Source organism: Mesoplodon mirus, assembly GCF_964341445.2.
Source record: "Mesoplodon mirus genome assembly, chromosome: 6".
Lineage (NCBI taxonomy): Eukaryota > Metazoa > Chordata > Mammalia > Artiodactyla > Ziphiidae > Mesoplodon > Mesoplodon mirus.
Window position 1 is genome coordinate 35277265 of NC_138982.1, and position 19143 is coordinate 35296407.

General features: G+C 35.5%; 1 protein-coding gene and 1 pseudogene across 2 annotated transcripts in view; one reads left to right on the forward strand and one right to left on the reverse strand.

The window, feature by feature from the left end:
- PIGX (phosphatidylinositol glycan anchor biosynthesis class X) overlaps positions 1-19143 on the forward strand; it is a gene marked incomplete at its 5' end in the record, with an annotated part of 32287 nt that overhangs the window by 11287 nt on the left and 1857 nt on the right. The window contains 3 exons of the mRNA XM_082624312.1: positions 5809-5950; positions 15082-15295; positions 17204-17304. Coding sequence (XP_082480438.1) covers positions 5809-5950; positions 15082-15295; positions 17204-17304 — 457 coding nt within the window. The remainder of the gene's footprint in view (positions 1-5808; positions 5951-15081; positions 15296-17203; positions 17305-19143) is intronic.
- LOC309806527 (ras-related protein Rab-5A-like) lies at positions 2895-3503 on the reverse strand (annotated as a pseudogene). Its single transcript has one exon. The product of its transcript is annotated as a ras-related protein Rab-5A-like (transcript).

Sequence of the window (19143 nt, forward strand, 5' to 3'; positions counted from 1 at the left end):
CCATAGGTATGTCCACTACATCTGTTTCTGTATTTCTGCTATCCTAAAAATTTTGACATATTTGTTTTCATTTTTTTTTTTTTAAACATAAGTTGACTATGTGTGTGTGGGTCTATTTCTGGGCTCTCTTTTCTGTTCCATTGATCTATTTTCTATTCTTTCACTGGTACGACACTGTTTGGATCACTGCAGCTTTTTTAATTTTATTTTTTGGCTGTGCTGCATGGCATGCGGGATCTTAGTTCCCCGACCAGGGATGGAACCCATGCCCCCTGCAGTGGAAGTGTGGAGCCCTAACCACTGGACCACCAGGGAATTCCCCTATTTTCATTTAGTTCAATATATTTTCTAATTTCCTTTTTTATTTCATCTTTGGTGTCAGTCCTTTAGACACAATTGTTTGATTTTAAGGTTTTAGGGGATTTTCCAGAAATCTTTTATTGATTTTTTTTCTTTTTATAATAACCATTTTATTTCAACCTGAGCACCTTAGTATAAAACTAAACACTGGTGAACTGTTTTCCTTACTAATTCTGAATTACTGTAAATGTACAAGTTGTGCTAACAGTTCAACACTTGAATAGATTAAATCATCTCTGACACATGGTCGATCTCATACCTAAAACAATTAGCGCAATGTACCAAACCTATCAAAATAAAATGAATTGGGAAAACAAGGCTGCATTATCGTTACTAACATATCAGAATATTTAATGTTATAAATTACAGGTATGTTGTTTATTATGGTTCTAGCCATGTAGGAACAACTGAAGCCCCTTTCTTTCAAACGGGGAGAGAAGAAAAAAATTATTTTAGTAACTATTCATTTGCATACTTTTAAAAAACATCTTTATTAGAGTATAATTGCTTTACAATGGTGTGTCAGTTTCTGCTTTATAACAAAGTGAATCAGTTATACATATACATATGTTCCCATATCTCTTCCCTCTCCCTCTTGTATCTCCCTCCCTCCCACCCTCCCTATCCCAGCCCTCTAGGTGGTCACAAAGCACCGAGCTGATCTGCCTGTGCTATGTGGCTGCTTCCCACTAGCTAGCTATTTACATTTGGTAGTGTATATATGTCCATGCCACTCTCTCACTTTGTCCCAGCTTACCCTTCCCCCTCCCCGTATCCTCAAGTCCATTCTCTAGTAGGTCTGCATCTTTATTCCTGTCTTGCCCCTAGGTTCTTCTGTCCATTTTATTTTTTATTTTTTATTTTTTTAGATTCCATATATATGTGTTATCTGTTTTTCTCTTTCTGACTTACTTCACTCTGTATGACAGTCTCTAGGTACATCCCCCTCACTACAAATAACTCAGTTTCATTCTTTTTTATGGCTGAGTAATATTCCATTGTATATATGTGCCACATCTTCTTTATCCATTCATCTGTTGATGGACACTTAGGTTGCTTCCATGTCCTGGCTATTGTAAATAGATCATTTGCATACTTTTAAGCAACTCTTAAATATTACAGAAAAGTAATGAACATACATGTGGAAACTACCATGCATTACCCTACTTACAGCACAGCTGAAGACTAACTTTAAAATAAGTTTGGGGACTTCCCTGGTGGTCCAGTAGTAAAGAATCTGCCTTACAATGCAGGGGACATGGGTTCGATCCTTGGTCAGGGAACTAAGATCCCACATGCCACGGGGCAACTAAGCCCACATGCCAGAACTACTGAGCTTGTGCCCTGGAGCCCGCATGCCACAACTAGAGAAGAGAAAACCCACACGCCACAACTAGAGAGAAGCCCATGGGCTGAACAAAGAGCCTGTGCACCACAACCAAGACCCAATGCAGCCAAAAATAAATAATAAAATAAGTTTGAATGTACATGATTGTTAGTGTATTGACTGTATTATGTCCAACGGGGACAAAAGCTCCTTCTCTGCCCCTAAACAACAAAACCTACATAATGACCAGCAGTGATTAAACAGAATCACAGGCACCTGGTTTGTTTCACTTTTGTTGATAAGGTCACATGTTTGAAGGGAACACCGTTCATCAAGATGCACTTATCATTTTTCGTATTCCTAAAACAAGATGGGATTACATTTGATTTTTTTAAATATATTTAATTATTTATTTATTTCATTGTGCCAGGCCTTAGTTGCTGCAGGTGGGCTCCTAAGTTGCAGCTCGAAGGCTCCTTAGTTGTGGCACGTGGGCTCCTCAATTGTGGCATGCCAACTTCTTAGTTGCGACATGCATGTGGGATCTAGTTCCCTGACCAGGGATTGAACCCAGGCCCCCTGCATTGGGAGCGTGGAGTCCCATCCATTGCACCGCCAGGGAAGTCCCTACATTTGATTTTTTAAGCCCATTTAAAATATAACAGGACTAGCTATAGTTTAGATGCTACTGATGTTCATTTTTTTCCCTTGAAGATATGGGACTGTTTTCTCTTGGATAATTTGTTTAAATGTGGAATGTACACTTTAAATATAGATACTAAGAGAAATTACTGTTAGCCTGAATACTGTAGCTAAATATAAGTATCTTTAGAACCTCCTTCTAAATAAAGAATGTTTCTGAAGAGTTCCAAATCTTTTTCATAGAACTGTGGGTTCTGGTTAACTGTCGGTCCAGACAGTCACTTGTCTATATCTCTGGTGGTGAGAAATGATTCCCCCTAACCTTCCAATGAAATAAGTGGACACACAGCTCTCATCCTCTCCTTCTATTCCTGAAACATTAGTCAGGGACACATGCATGTTATTAAAAATTAAGTTCAAAAAACTTAAAATAATTCTGTATTAGAAAATTGACTCTATTGTAAGTCTCTCCTTTTTGGAAGTCATATTAAACTTGTTAAACGCTCCAATTCTACTGCTAACATTTAGAAAGCAGAAGAATGTTCTACCTAGTTCCAACTGTAGGTTAGTAACTACAACACTGACCCCTGGTTGGCTGTGTGGGTTCAGTAAGGCCTGCTGCTCTTCCTCTGGCAGAATTTGCTCCTGGATTCTGTAGTTCATTCTTTGGCAGCTTTTTAGCTATTACTGTGAATATTTCATTTACATTAATTGATGTTTGAGCTGATGTCTTCGTGAATAACTTGTCATCTGCATAGGACTGTGCTTCCTGGAAGTCTCAGCCCTTTTATTCTAGGTCGGCCTTGTTTCCTGGTAAAGCTATGACTATGTTAGGACTCACTTGCCTCTGAAGTTCTTTAACCCAGTTTTTTGCTCTTGCAAAGGACCTCTCATTTGTGATATCATATGCAGCTAATGGCTGCCTAGTACATCAGTGCTAGGCTATGACATCATTCTTAACCAGCTGTATCTCATGTCCCTTATTTCACACAGCTTAAAAAAACAGCCCCAGTGGTACTCTCTTGAAATTCATGAAAGTGGTCCTTCACAATACGAAGTACCAGGTTTGATATGCCAACAGCAGGCTCTCCGAGAAGTACTAGTTTGTACCAGCGTACTGTATTTTATTTCCAGTGTTTGGCCTGTTGGGTCTTGTTGCTTCTTGATTAGCCATGTTTAAATTTGAAAGAAGTCCCTAATTTCAGTCTCTTAGATCAGTTTCCAGGATGCGAGGTGTCAATTTTTCTCTTTCTGGAACTAAAGGAACCTGAGACCACACACGCAGGGCTGTGGGGCGGAAGCTACCTGGCAGCAGATCCCAGGCATAGCCGGAAGGACAACAGAGAAGCTGAAGCTGTGGCTTTGGTGGAGGCGGTGTCTCCTCCTCCTATTGATTTCCAATTTAATTCCATGTGGTTGGAGACCATATTCTGCATGATTTCAGTTCTTTTAAACTTCTAGACTTATTGCCCAGCGTATAGTTTTTCTTATGCCCCGAGTATGATCTGTAATTGTTAATTAGATCAACTAAATTGAAGGTTGTTCATGCCTTCTGTATCCTTACTGATTTTCTCTCTACTTGTTCTATCCATTACGGAGAGAAGGGCATCAAAATCTTTTTCCCTAATTGTGGATTTGTCTGTTTATCCTTGTAGTTCAACCAGTTTTTGCTAAGAAGTAAAATACATGAATACTTTGAAGCTCTGTTTTTAGGTGCATAAAGTACATTTAGGATTGTTATATTTTCTTGATCATTGACCCTTTTATTTTTGTGTAATGTCCTTCTTTATCCCTGACAATATTCCTTGTCCTGAAGTCCACTTTTTAAGTATTAATATAGCCACTCCATATTTATTGCTATTAACATTTGCATACATTTTCCCATCCTTCTACTTTTATCTCTGTGTTTATATTTAACGTTTCTTGTAGACAGCATATAGTTAAGTGTTGCTATTTTATCCGGTCTGTCAATCTCTACATTCTAATTGGAGTGATTAGACTATTTACTTTTAATGTAAATATAGATTTGGTTGGTTTGGTTTAAATCTATCCATCTTGCTACTTTTTTTCTGTGTTTTTTTCTATTTGTCCCATCTAATCTTTTTTCTTTTTTCTCCCTTATTTTGGATAAATGGAATATTTTTTAATCATTCCATTTAATCTCCATTTTTGGCTTTAACTATACCTCTCTCTTTTAAAAAAATTGTTGCTTTAGGGTTTACAATTTTAACTTATCATAATCTACCTTCAAATAATATTATTTTATACCATGAATAATGTATGAATCTTATATCAGAATAGTTCACTTCTTTCTCCTCCCCTTTATGCTATTCTTGCCATACGTTTATTAACTTTACATGTTTTGCTTATGTTATAAACACTACCATATATTGTTGTTACTTTTGCTCTGAACAGCCAGTCACATATTTTTTACATTATTATTTATTTTAATTGTGGTAAAATGTCCGTAACATAAAATTTGCCATCTTAACCGTTTTTAATTGTACACTTCAGTGACATTAAGGACATTCACATTGTTGTGTTACCATCACTACTATCCATCCATAAATCTCTTCATGTTGCAAAACTGAAACTCTGTGCCTCTTAACAATAACTCCCCATTCTTCCCTTCCCCTTGCCCCAGGCAACCACCATTCTATTTCTATCTCTGTGGGAATCTCTGCTGAGCCCTTTGGTCTCTACGCTTTGGTTGGTTGGTTGGAATGCAGTGTCTCCCCACCCTCTGCGAAATTTCAGAATTTCTCATCTTTCACTTCCCTTGTAATTCTTTGTCTAGTTTTGTGGAGTTACATCTTACTCACGCTTATTTTAGTATTCAACAAAAACTCAAGGGGACCCCATTTCAGACTTCTAGAACTCTTTCTACGAAGTTCCTTCCTTTCTGGAACATAGCACTGTGACTTCTAGCTACTTAAGCCTCCCTTATCTTCTGTCTCTGTTTTCTCACTTAAGCAAAACCACCATGCTTTGGATCTTCTTCCCTGCACTTGGTCCAGAATGGGCCTCCAGACAGAATGCCAGGACAATTATCCATTTAGGTTTATAATCTATTTCAAATTAATATTTGTAGTATGGTATGAGGTAGAGGTCAAGATTCAGTTTTTTCTATATAGATACACAGTTGTTTCAGTACCATTTGCTGAAAAGACAATCTTATCCCCATCAAATTATATTGGCACCTTTATTTTAAAAAGTGTGTGTCTGTTTCTGGACTCCATCCCTTTCCATTGATCTTTGTCTGTTTTCACACTACTACTATATTATGGCTTATGACATGAATTTATGAAAGATCTAATGAGTGGTTCTGATGTGATATAAATATTTCATTTGACTTGATATAATCTTGTTTTGAAAAACTAACTTGAAATACAGTATTTCTACTAACTTAAATATAACGTTATACTAACTCATTTAAAAAATGAATTAAGATATTTACTTTAAACATACTTGTCTTACAGAGACCTGTTAATAAAAGTGAAATTTGGAGAGAGCATTGAGGACTTACAGACCTGCCGACTCTTAATTAAACAGTATATCCCGACAGGACTTTTTGTGGATCCGTATGAGTTGGCTTCATTACGAGAGAGAAACATAACAGAGGTACAAGTGTTAGAGGGTATTTTTTGAGAGAGAAATTATTGTAGGTATGCTATAATTTGGATTAAGGCAAAATAGGTAAGACAACATTGTAGTACTTTTGTATTGATTTTTTTAAAGTGTATAAAGTAACCTTTTAAAGATAGGACGGGAGTATTCTTTAAAAAGTGAGTGATACCTGTCATACTTGTCAGTAATGAGCCAACTAAACTGATGTTGTTAAAGCTTCTGTTTGAGAAGATTAATGGTTAATAAATACTGCTTCAACAACAACTTTGTTAAATTGACATATACCCCAACACCTGTATAATTTGGGTATGGGAGGAAACGAAACAAATATTTATTGGATATCTGTATGACAGATATCTTCTTTTTTTCTTTTTAAAGGAAACAAGGTAAAATTAAGCATTATAAGAAAGATTATGTCCCACACCCTTTACATAGATTAATCTTATAACAACCTTGGAAAGATTGCATTCTATAGTTAAGGAAACAGGCACAGAGAGGCCAAATAACTTACCCAGGATCACATAGGCAAATGGAAAAGCCAAGAAATGAATCCAGGATTGTCTGATTGCAAAGTTGTCATTCTTTTGGGAAATAAATCTTACTCCTTAGTTAAGGGTTTCGCTAACTTTGATAAGAATCACCCGTGCAGGTTATTGTCTGCTCTGGGAAAGTTTAATTCAGCAGTTCATAGTGGACCCCCAAATCTGTTAATGACTCAAGTGATTCCTATTAAGAATTTTTGGGGAACACTGTCTTAATTCATAGGATTATAATCTGTATATGAATTTTTAAAAGGCAAAATGGATACGCTTAGAGTCATTTATGATGGCAGTTTAATTCTAATTGTGGTTTAGGCCAATTTCTTCACCTGTTTTATTAAGTTTGTTTTTGAGTAGGTAATTACATTCTCATGATTCAAAATTCAGGGGGTGTAAAAATGTATACATGTTAAGCTTCCACCTATATTTTAACCCCCAGTCACCATTTCTTCCTGTGTTCTGGAAATACTGTGTTTTTGGAATCATAAGTTTCACTCAGTCAAAATGTGTTAGGACTTCTGCCTTGGCCAAGTTGGAGAACAGGGACCAGATTTACTTTCCCACTTGAAACAACCAAGAAATAGACAAAATATATGAAATAATGGAAAAAAATAATTGAATATCAGGCAGTGAAGGCAGTGATATCTTAGAGATGGGAAATAAATAAGGTTAGCCCTTCAGTTGTCCTAGCTTTTTGCATGAGAGTTTTCAGGCTGTAGTACAGGGAGGGTGAACCCAAGCAGAGCCTGGTAGACTTCTTGAGTTGAGGAGATAAAGGTAAGATTTGGGAAAGACCAAAGTCACTAGAATTCACTAGACAGTGTACCAGAGAGGAGAGAACTGCAAAGAGACAAACTGCAGAGATCCATAGAGGTTCCCCTCAAGTACGTAGTTGAGTATTAATTAATGCATGCATGTGAGGAAACTGCTTGATGCTGGGAAAAGAACCATATGAAAAAAATTAGAGGTAACAGTGTCTCACACTGGCTCAGTTGTAGTGCCTGTTCCCACCAACCAGATGAGGAAAATCCCCATAATTCACTGGGCATTGGGTAGATTAAACAGAAGAACTTTCACTCAGTAGTGGGGAATACTAAGCCCTAGACTGCACATTGCTTCAGTCCTGCTTAACAAATTTCAAAACCAAGACCTTCCAAAAATCAAACTGTTGCAAGCAAATTTCCTGCATTCCAGACAAAGCTCAAGAATATTTATAGGAATGCAGAAATATCTAGCACCCAAAAAGATCAAAATGTCTTGACTCTAATAAAAAGTTTGCAAGGATGTGGGAAAATATGACCTGTAATGAGGAGATCAATGAATCAGTCAAAACTGATGCAGAACTGACCCAGATATTAGAATTAACAGACAGGCCAAGAAAATAGTTATTATAACTGTGTTCCATATGTTCAAAAAGGTAAGTAGAGAAATGGAAGATATATGAAAGGACAGTTGACCTTTTAAAGATTAAGACTACAAAGTGTGAGATGGAAAATATTCTGGATGAAATTAATGGCAGATCAATGCAGAAGAAAAGATTAATGAACTTGAAATCATAGCAATAGAAACTACCAAAAATATAAAAGAGATTAAAAAAAGAAATGTAAAAAGTGAGTAGAGCATTAGTGAGTTGTGGGACAAGTTCAAGTGGCCCCCACAGTACGTGTAACTGGGCTGCTTCCAAGAAAAGTCTGCACCCCTGCATTCATTGCAGCACTGTTTACAATAGCCAGGGTATGGAAACAACCTAGGCGTCCATCAGTGGATGAACAGACAAAGAAATGAGAGAGCGAGAGAGAGATATGAAAATGAGAGCTGTATATAAATGTGTATATACATGTGTGTGTATGTGTGTATATATATGTGTATATACACATAAATATGTATACACACACGGACACACAGTGGAATAAAGCACAGCCATAAAAAAGAAAATCCTGCCATTTGCAACAAAACACATGAACTGTGAGGGCATTATGCTAGGTAAAATAAGTCAGAGAAAGACAAATATTGTATGATCTCACTTATGTATGGAATCTAAGAAAAATTGAACTCAGAAACAGAGAGTAGATTGTTGGTTGCCAGGGGTGAGAATGTGGGAAAAATGGGTGAATGTAGTCAAAGAGTACAAACTTCCAGTTATAAGATGAGTAAGTTCTGAAAATCTAATGTACAGCATGGTAACTATAGTTAACAATACTGTATTGTATACTTGAAACTTGCTAAGAGAGTATACTTTAAAAGTACTCACTTCACATATACACACACATAAAGGTAATTATGTGAGGTGATGGATGTGTTAACTAATCTTATTATGGTAATCATTTTGTAATATATACATATATCAGATCTCCATGTACACCTTAAACCTACACAATGTTGTATGTCAATTATATCTCAATAAAGCTGGGGGGAGGTGTAATGGGAGTCCACAAGGAGAGAGGAAAGAGATGGAGATGGAAAAAATATTTGGAGAAATAATGGCTGAGGGACTTCCCTGGTGGTCCAGTGGTTAAGAATCCTCCTTCCAATGTAGGGGATGTGGGTTCAATCCCTGATTCGAGAACTAAGATCCCACAAGCCACGGGACAACTAAGCCTGTGCACCATAACTGGTGAGCCCACGTGCCTCAACTAGAGAGCCCGTGTGCCACAAACTATAGAGCCCACGCGCCACAAACTATAGAGCCCACGCGCCACAAACTATAGAGCCCACGCTCTCTAGAGCCTGTGTGCCACAGCTAAAGAGCCCATGCAGTCTGGAACCCATGCGCCGCAACTAGAGAGTAGCCTGTGTGCTGCAATGAAGAGCCTGCGTGCCATAACGAAAGATCCTACATGCCACAGAGAAGATCTGGTGTGTCGCAACTAAGACCCAACGCAGCCAGAAAGAAATAATGGCTGAGAAATTTTCAAATTTGATGAAAACTAAACCCACATATCTACGATGCTCAAGTACAAGAAATATGAAGGAAACTACACCAAGGTACATGATAATCAAGTTGTTTAAAACAATGATAATGAGAAAATCTTAAAAGCATCAAGTTGAAAAAACCACATGTAAAATACAGAGGACCAAAGATAAGAATAACAGCAGATTTCTTGTCAAAAATAATGCAAACAAGAAAATGGAGTAGCATCATCTTTAAAGTATTGAAAGAAAAAACCTGTGAATTTAGAATTCTGTAGCCAGTGAAAATACCTTTCAAGGTGAAGGTGAAATAAAGACTTTTTCAGACGTACAGGCTGAAAGAATTCATTACCATCAGACCTCCAATACAAGAAATGTTAGAAGAGGTCCTTCAGGCAGAAGGAAAATGATACCAAATGAAATCTATATGTACACCAAGGAAAGACTAGCACTTGAAATATAACTACGTGGGTAATTATGACTTTTTTCTCTTATTATTTAAATTTTTCCAAGATAATTGACAAAAAATAATAACAATGTAGTATTGCCATTCTTAACCATGTCTAAGAATAAAATGTATGATAGCACTATCACAAAAGTTGGGAAGTGAAAAATGAAATACACTTTTGTAAGGTTGTTATACTAAATGTAAGGTAGTTTAATATCACTTGAAGGTAGACTCTGCCACATTAAAGATGTTTACTATAAACCCTAAAGTAACCACAAAAATGACAAAATAAAGAGTTGTAGTTAATATGCCAGCAAAGCGGATTAAATGGAACTATAAAAAACATTCAGTCACTTGGAAGGAAGGCAGAGAAAGAAGATAAAGGGAACAAAAAATAGACGTAAGATATAGAGAACAAGATGAATTAAACTTAACCATATCAATAAGCATATTAAGTGTAAATGTCTAAATATCTCCATTGAAAGTCAGAGATTTTCAGATGGGATAAGAAAGCAAGACCCAACTGTATGTTGCATACAAGAAATGAACTTTAAAATTTAAAACAAAAGATAGAACATGCTCACACTGATCAAAAGAAAGCTGAAGTGGCTATATTAATATTAGGCAAAGGGATTTCACAGCCAAGACTATCACCAGTGCTAAGGAGGGACATTTTGATAAAGGGATCAACTAATCAGAAGGAAATAATAATCCTAAACATTTATGCCACTAATAACAGAGATTCAAAATGCACAAAGAAAAACTGGTAGAACTGTAAGGTGAAATAGATGAATCCACAGTTATAGTTGGAGATTTCGGTACCCTTCTCTCAATAGTTGACATAATAAGTAGACAGAAAGTTGATAAGGATATGGAAGATTTGAACAAAACTATCAACCAACTTGACCTAATTAGCATTCATGGAACACTCCACCTGACAACAATAGAATACATGTTCTTTTTTAGGTGTACATGGAATATTTACCAAGATAGATCACTCTAGGCCATAAAACAAGCCTCAATAAATTTAGAAGAATTCAAGATGTGCCAAGAACATTCTCTGACTACAAAGGAATTAAATTATAAATAAAGAACAGAAAGATCTCTAGAAAACCCTCAAACATTTGGGAACTAATTAGCATACTTCTAAGTAATCCATGGTCAAAGGAGAAATCAAAAGGGAAATAAAGAATTTTGAACTGAATGGAAATGAAGATACAAAATATCAGAACTAGTGGGGTACTGCTAAAGCTGTGTTTAGAGGGAAATTTGTAGCACTAAAATGCCTATTTTAGAAAAAGAGAGGTCTCAGTCAGTGTTTTCAGCTAAGCCTCCTTAATCTATGAAAAGAAGAGCACATGAAACCAAAGTAGAAGAATGTAAATAGTGAAGATCGTAGCAGAAATTAATGAACTAGAAAACAGAAACACAATAGGGAAAGCCAGTGAAACCAAAAACTTGTTCTTTAAGAGGGATAAAAGTGATAGACCTGTAGCCAGACTGATTATAAAAAAAAAAGTACTGTTAGAATTAACATCCCTGTGTCAGAAAATATGGTACATTTCATTTTTATAAAGTTTTACATTTTTAGATTGTACAAGTTATTCAAAGATACCAATTACTGTGTCTTAATTGGGGAATGTTTTGGGTTGTTTTGAAAGAGCTCTAGCCTATGAGAGAAAGGTCTGTTGAATGTTACAGATATGGTACAAAAGTTTTATAGCTTAATTCATTTAACTTTGCTCTGGTGGTTTATGACACATGTAGTTGAGTGTTGTCATGAAAAAGTATAGGTCCATGTCTGTTAACCAGTGCATGTTGCTCTAGGATTAATTTTTGATACATAATTTCAATTTCTTGATAACATTCTCTTGCTGTTGTTTTATCATGGTGAGAGTGGAGCAATTAATTCTGACTTTTGTGGATCAGCGTAGAGTCACTGGACTTTTTGGGGTTGCACTGATGGTTTGGCACATGTTTGGGAGATTTACCAGCATCCAGCTATTGTCTAGATCACTTTTGATTGTCAGGTTATGATTTTCAAAAATATTTCTCTATTATTTTGAATCTAAAGTGATACACATACTTGTAACTCTCTTGAGATTTTGATCACCTGTCAGTTGGTATACCTACTTGTACATTTCCCCCTCTTCCCTGTTGTAGCTAGGTGTCAAGAAATTCATAGCCTAAACTCCTGAGTCAGCTCCAGGACCTCAGACTGTTGTTTGTAGACTAGCTTCTGCTGGTTCTTATTTGATCTTGGTTTAAAATGGATTTGGGTCTCTGTTGAGGTTCATTAAAAAGAAATTATCCCCATTTAAAATTTTGAGACATAATTCACATGACATAAAATTCACCCTTTGGAAATGTGTAATTTAGTAGTTTTTAGTATATTCATAAAGTTGTGCAATCACCACCACTATCTAATTCCAGATATTTTCATTACTTGCAAAAGAAAACCCCTATAAGGCTGATTTTTGAGATTCAGATACCCAGAATAAAATTTTTTGAACCATCACCAAATAATCCTTTGACCAACAAGGCCCTACCTGAAGTCCAGAATGCCGTGTAGCAATTTGCCTCATTTTCATTATATCCCAGCTTAAATTCATATTAAAAATATTCTCAATTTTTGGCAAGTGACCGTATTTTTATTTCTATGGAAAAATAAGCAATAAACAAACAAAAATAAACAAAACAGCTCAATAATTAGAGAAGCTGAAGATCATAGTACCATCATAAATTCTAAATAGCACAATCAGGAGTATACTTTATGTTAGTTCTACTTATTACACTTAATTTTCAACTAGATAAACATGGGCTATTTTATATTATTTAATCTAATTGAATAGGAGAGTCAGTTTGACCTGGCTTTGAATCTTGTCTCCTTTACTTACTAGCTACAGTATATTGTTTATCCACCCTGATACTTTGTTTGCTCATTTATATAATGGGGCTAAGAGTTCCTACCTGATAGGGTTCTTGTGAAAATTAAAGGAGATAACATATATAAGCCACTTAGTGAAATACCTAAGTACTCAAAGAAAGTTATCTTTATTATCTTGTCATCTGTGTTGACAAGATAGAAAATTTGGGCTTATGTGTTATTTTGATTTGTAACTAGTTGTACCCAAAGAGAGTTCATTAATAAATTTCTAGCAGGAGGTCTCTAGTAAAATTCCTTAGGGGTTTGCTCTTGTGATCCTCCTAGTCAACATTTTTATCCTTAGATAAAAATACAGAAGACACAGTTATCAAGTTCATAAATGTTACATAAATGCTGGTTGACAGATTGGGATTTCAATTAAGTCTCAACAGCCTAGAAAAAATGGACTGTAGCCAGAAAGATAAATTTAATAGAGAGAGATATAAATCCCTGCATTTAATTAGTAAAACATCAATTACTCGAAAAAATAGGATGGGAGTTATTTAAAGTTTTGCGCAAACAGTTCAAATGAAAACTATAGGGATGAATAGGCAGAGCCCAGGGTCAGTGAAACTATTCTGTATGATACTGTCATGATGGACACGTGTCATTGTACATTCGTGAAAAATCCAGAGAACCTACAATGGAAAGAGTGAACCCTAACTTAAACTATGAACTTCAGTTAATAATAACGTTCATCAGTTGTAACAAATGTACCAAACTGTTGTTAATAATAGAAAAAACTCTGAGTGTGTGTGGGAGCTGTGGGGAGTATGTGGGAATGCTGTTATTTTCTGCTCAGTTTTTCTGTAAACCTAAAACTGCTCTAAAAAATGAAATCTATTAATTTTAAAAAATAATATATAGAGAGATAGTATATAGATATGTGTCACACTGAAATGAGGCTGCTAAAAAGTAATGCAATTTTTACACCTAGAAACTGAAAAGAAAAAGCTAATGCAATTTTTGCTAAAGAAGGTAGTGTTGCTACTATTTTCTCTGAGTATTTTGAAAGGCAACTGATACGATGAATGGTTTAGAAACCATGTCATGAGAAACCAAGAAAACTGCATGTTTCTTTGGGGAGGAGAAAACTTAGTGGAGGCAGTGTGGTTGCCTTCTGATGTATAAGGGACCCTTAGTAAAACAGAGGACATATTCATTGCAGATATTATAAGCATCGACAATTGGTGAATTATTATGGGTCAGAGCATCAAGTTTCTACTAATAAAAAAGGAATAATTTTAACAGTACATAAAGTGAGATGACTCAAAGTAATGAACTCCCTTCCAGTCACTGAAAGCATTAAAATAGTATCCAATAGGCTGGATACTTGATAAATACTCTCATTGGAACAGTGGTTTAACTTGATTACCTCTGGGTTCCTTTACCAATACGTTCTGTCACTCCTGTGATGAACAGAGAAGAAACAACATGTGAAAATATAGCACTTGGTATCACTGTCACATAGAAGAATTAGAATGCTCACTGTGGTGGGTAGAAGTTAATGCTGTTTTTTTCTCTTTCCATAAAGAATATAGAGAAAACTTGCATGTGTGTATGCATACACACACACACACGAACACAGATTATGTATATAATGTTGATATACATGTGTACGTGTATGCATATGTATATATGTGTGGTTGCATACATAAATATGTATGTATGTGTATATGGATATGTTTGTAAGGGCTAATTTCTGCCACATGTGCAGTTTTACTTTTGGTGTAGAATACTTATTTTAAAATGTTTTTTGCCATATTATTTTTTAAAAGAATCATTTACCATTTTTTCCATTAACTTTTTATGCCCAGTATGGAAAGAATGCTGACCTTTGCTTAGACTTCCTGACTGCAGTCCTCTATCTTACTCACTACCATCTTACTTCTGTGAAGAACAGGAAATTAGCAGAATGACACCAATCATTTTAACCCAATACTGGGTTAACTGTTTTTGTCATAGTTTTCATACTTATTGAATAATGCTATATTTATTCATGAAATTTCTTTTCTTGGTACCTGTGTAGTTACCTAAACAAAGGTTGATAAGGAAATTACATAGAAATTTTTATTATGGGGAAATTTCACACCCCAGAGTTTACTTTTAGTAAATGTCTATTAAACACACATCACATCTTGTGTTTTCTACTTAAAATTGAGGATGGAAGGGGAGTGGAAATTGTTTATAAGGGGGGTGTTTTGACATTTTTGCTCATCTATATAACAATCTTCTGGTTTTATTTTTTTTTAATCTTCCTCATTCATTTCTTCTGGACTAATATTTGTTTTCTTTTTGACAGGCAGTGATGGTTTCAGAAAATTTTAATATAGAGGCTCCCAACTATTTGTCCAAGGAGTCTGAAGTTCTCATTTATGCCAGACAGGATTCACAGTGCATTGATTGTTTCCAAGCTTTTTTGCCTGTGCATTATCGCTATCATCGGCCACATAGTAAAGATGGAGAAACCTTTATTGTGCTCAATAACCCAGATTTATTGATGTATTGTGACCAAGGTAAGGATTGCAAGTCTTTTTGGAGAGTTGAAAATAAAATTAAAGGTATAATGGTAAGTCTGAAGTCAAGGACGGTGATAACAAAATCATGTTTCTTTTTTCTTTCTTTTAAACTTTTTGATTGTAAAATAAAGCACAGATATAGAAAAACTTCACAAATATATAGTTTAGTGACTTATTAGAAGGCAGATACCCAGGTAACTACCACCCAGGTCAAGAAACAGAACTTTGCCAGCTGCCCGAGCGGCAGCTCCACGTGTCCTGTCCCAATCTCCTTTCCTGTAAGAGTAACACACTCTCCTGACTTTTAATCACTTCCTTATGTTTCTTTATACTTTTATCACTCAAGTGGGCGTTCTTAGACACTGTAGCTTAGTCTTGCCATTTAAAAAAAATGTTATTTCCATTAAGTCTCTTAATTTACAGATTTCCCCTCTATCTCCTTTAAAAAAAAATTTATCTGTTGAAGAACCGGGGTCATTTGAGACCCTATCATTGTTGGGGTTTGGGTGACTATACTCATTAGTTCATCTGACTTCTTTATTACTTGGAAATTGGCAGCTGGCTCGAGAGGTGTCATCAGATTCAGGTTTGATTCTTTTGGCCAGACTATAGGTGGTGATGTGCTCTTTTATGAGTGGGCATATGATGTCTGGTTGTTTCTTTTTTCAGCCATTGATCCTTATTACTCCTTTGCTGCTTTCTGTTTCTTCATACTGATACTGCAGGATTTGTAGCTGTTAGTGCTTTGTGTCCACTCTCGTGTATTTTGGTGTTTAAGGGGGATACTTTATCACCTAGTTTTATTGTAAAAGTTGTCTATGAGTTATTGGTTTTGTGTGTGATTGTTCTTTCTGCTTTTATGTGTGGATTTTTTTTTTTTTTTTTTTTGCTGCGTTGGGTCTTTGTTCCTGCATGTGGGCTTTCTCTAGTTGTGGCGAGCGGGGGCTACTCTTCGTTGCAGTGCACGGGCTTCTCACTGCGGTGGCTTCTCTTTGTTGCAGAGCACAGGCTCTAGGCACGAGGGCTTCAGTAGTTGTGGCTCATGGGCTCTAGAGCTCAGGCTCAGTAGTTGTGGCGCATGGACTTAGTTGCTCCACGGCATGTGGGATCTTCCTGGGCCAGGGCTCAAACCCGTGTCCTCTGCATTGGCAGGTGGATTTTTAATCACTGCACCACCAGGGAAGTCCCTCTGTGTAGATTTGAGTAAATTAAAAAACCATGCTCTCGTCATTTTCAGTCTTCCTACAATCAAGACTTTAAGAAGCCCCTTTCAGATTTTGGTTCTTTGTGTCTCCAAACAGAAGTCAGTAGCACTGTTACTAAAGATTGGCAGATAGAAAGTTTTTAATCATACATTTGCTGTCATCATATATTTCATGATGAGAAAACTTAAAAAGTATTCAACTGTGTTAGCTTTGTTTATCCAACCTAGTTTTCTGTTTCTTCTCATGGTACCTTTTACCTACCCTAAATAAACTTTGGAAAAGTGCCCCCTCCCAAGAGAGCACCTGGGGTTCTGGAATTGCTCGTTTTTTTGGTCTGAGAGTTCTTTACATGAGTGTGTTTTCTCTACGGAAATTTATCAAGTTGTAGGTTTAGGTTCTGTTCATTTTTCTGAGATATGTTATACTTCAAAAAAAGTTTAAGTTAAAAAAAAATGGCCCCTGGTGTAGTGTGATTTGTTAAGAAGTCATGCGCAACTTCTATACAGTCTTTGTAATTTTATAATTTCTTAGCCATCCACTTAGAACAGGCTATTAAAATAGAACAGCACATGATAGTTGGGTCCAAATCATGTACATTGTGTATTAAAATATTTGAATACTCATATCCCAACATGAAAGACCGGCCTAGCCTCTAGTCCAGATCAGTTTTCTGATATGGTGTTCTACCACTTTTTCTCAGAGTTTCCAATTTTGAAATGCTGGGCTCAGTCGGAAGTGACAGCTCCTTGTGCTTTGAACAGTAAGGATAACTGCCAATGGAACAATATGAAATATAAATCAGTAAGTTAATATTTTATGTTGTTTTAGGTCATGTGGCCTCATATAAAACTCTTTCTATAATGTTTCTGCCACGTTTAAGGGATTAGCATTTTATATTCTATCATAGAAAGCTGTTTTTTGTTTGTTTTTAATGTTGTTTCTTTGTTACTAATAGCAACAATCATAGAATCATTATATTTGGGGGGTGGGGATTTAGAGTTAGTTCCAATGCCTCATTGATCCAGAGCTTAAGTATAGCTGATGTGCTTTTTAAAAGTGTGGAATGGTAAAGAAAAGCAGTGGCGTGTCCATCTGATTTTAATCAATAAAACTTCACTTTATTTAGAACTTTTTATTAATTTTTGAGCAACAAAATGAATTAGTTGACTTTATTATATTAGACAGAACAAGTGAAAAAGGAAAGTAAAACTCTAAAGTTGTATCATTTCAACTGTGGTTAAGTTTCTAGACAGTTATATTGTTATTATAAATCTAAATCTAGGCTGTTTCAGGCCATTTTTAGCATTTTAACCTCCCGACTTGTTTTCAGTTATTAAATTAGGTAAGTATTAGTACTTCATTAACACTGGCTTTGTCTAGGGAGTCTATAGTTTTCTACTTACCCTCTTGAGCTAACAGTCTACTTTCCTCTCTTCAGAGTCGTAAGTCTTTGTACAACATATCTCTTTTCTTTCCCTCTTTTTTTATGTTGTTTTGTTACTCTTTTAAGAGCTGCCTTTTAACTGATGCTTGTAGTATCTGAATTTCTCTTTGTTCCTAATTCTCTTTAAGGCCTGTTTTCTTTGGTTGAATGCCACAATCTGTGTCATTATTTTTACAATTTATTTTTACAAGGAGTCAAATGAGTTTGCAACAAAAGTAAAAAAAATTAAAAAATTTAAACTAGCAGACAACGTAACTGTCAATCAGATAAACATAAAGCAGATTTGTTCATATGTGTGGATATTTAGATTTGAAGTGTTTTCCTTGTAGTTGCTTAGAAGTATGTCTACCAGCTAACTCAGAAAACCACTACTGACAGTGAAGCCCTACTGCAAAGCCTACTATTTTGTATTGGAGAACCTTCTTTGAACAGACAGTTGGAAAGATGTATGATTGTGCTAATATCTTATGCAACATAAATTTGCTTTTGAGATTTCTATTGCCATAGAGTACCTGACTTTTTTTCAAACTCTAAAATACATCTGGAGAATTACATTTGATTTTGTTATGTGAATGGAGAGTGTGATTAGTATTTATACTATTTATGATGTATTGGTTTAAAAAATTGGTGGTGTGCATTGCTACACAATAAATAATCACTCTATTAAAACATTTTGAATTCAGTTCTCTTTAAGACCATGTAACTTGAAATAGGAGGTCGTAATTAAGTACTTTGATTTTTTTCTTTGTTACATTTCTTGTTTATATATACCAGAAAAATAGGTGACCATTACTAAGATGGTGATCTGTATTAAGGCTTGTTTTAAAATGCCATTATTTGAAAGATAATTTTAGATGGCACTTTGTTACAGATTGTGTTGGTAACTTTTTTTTTGCGTGTGAAAGTGTAGTCCATGCATTTATAAAAAGAAACCAAAAATAAAAGAATTCCCAAGTTACCTAAATTTTAATGTTTTTAAAAACCTATTTTTAAACCATAAAATTTCTAAAGTTTCTAATTGAACCCCTTTATCTTCAAAACCAAATAGAAAATAGAAACTAAGTTGAACATAGGAGAACTTTTGTATTGCTAGTCAGTATTGCAACTACTTGGATGTTTTAAAAACAGTAAATTGTGTAATTTGTGAATAACAAACTTAAAAAAAAAATTTGGGCTGCATTGGGTCTTCGTTGCTG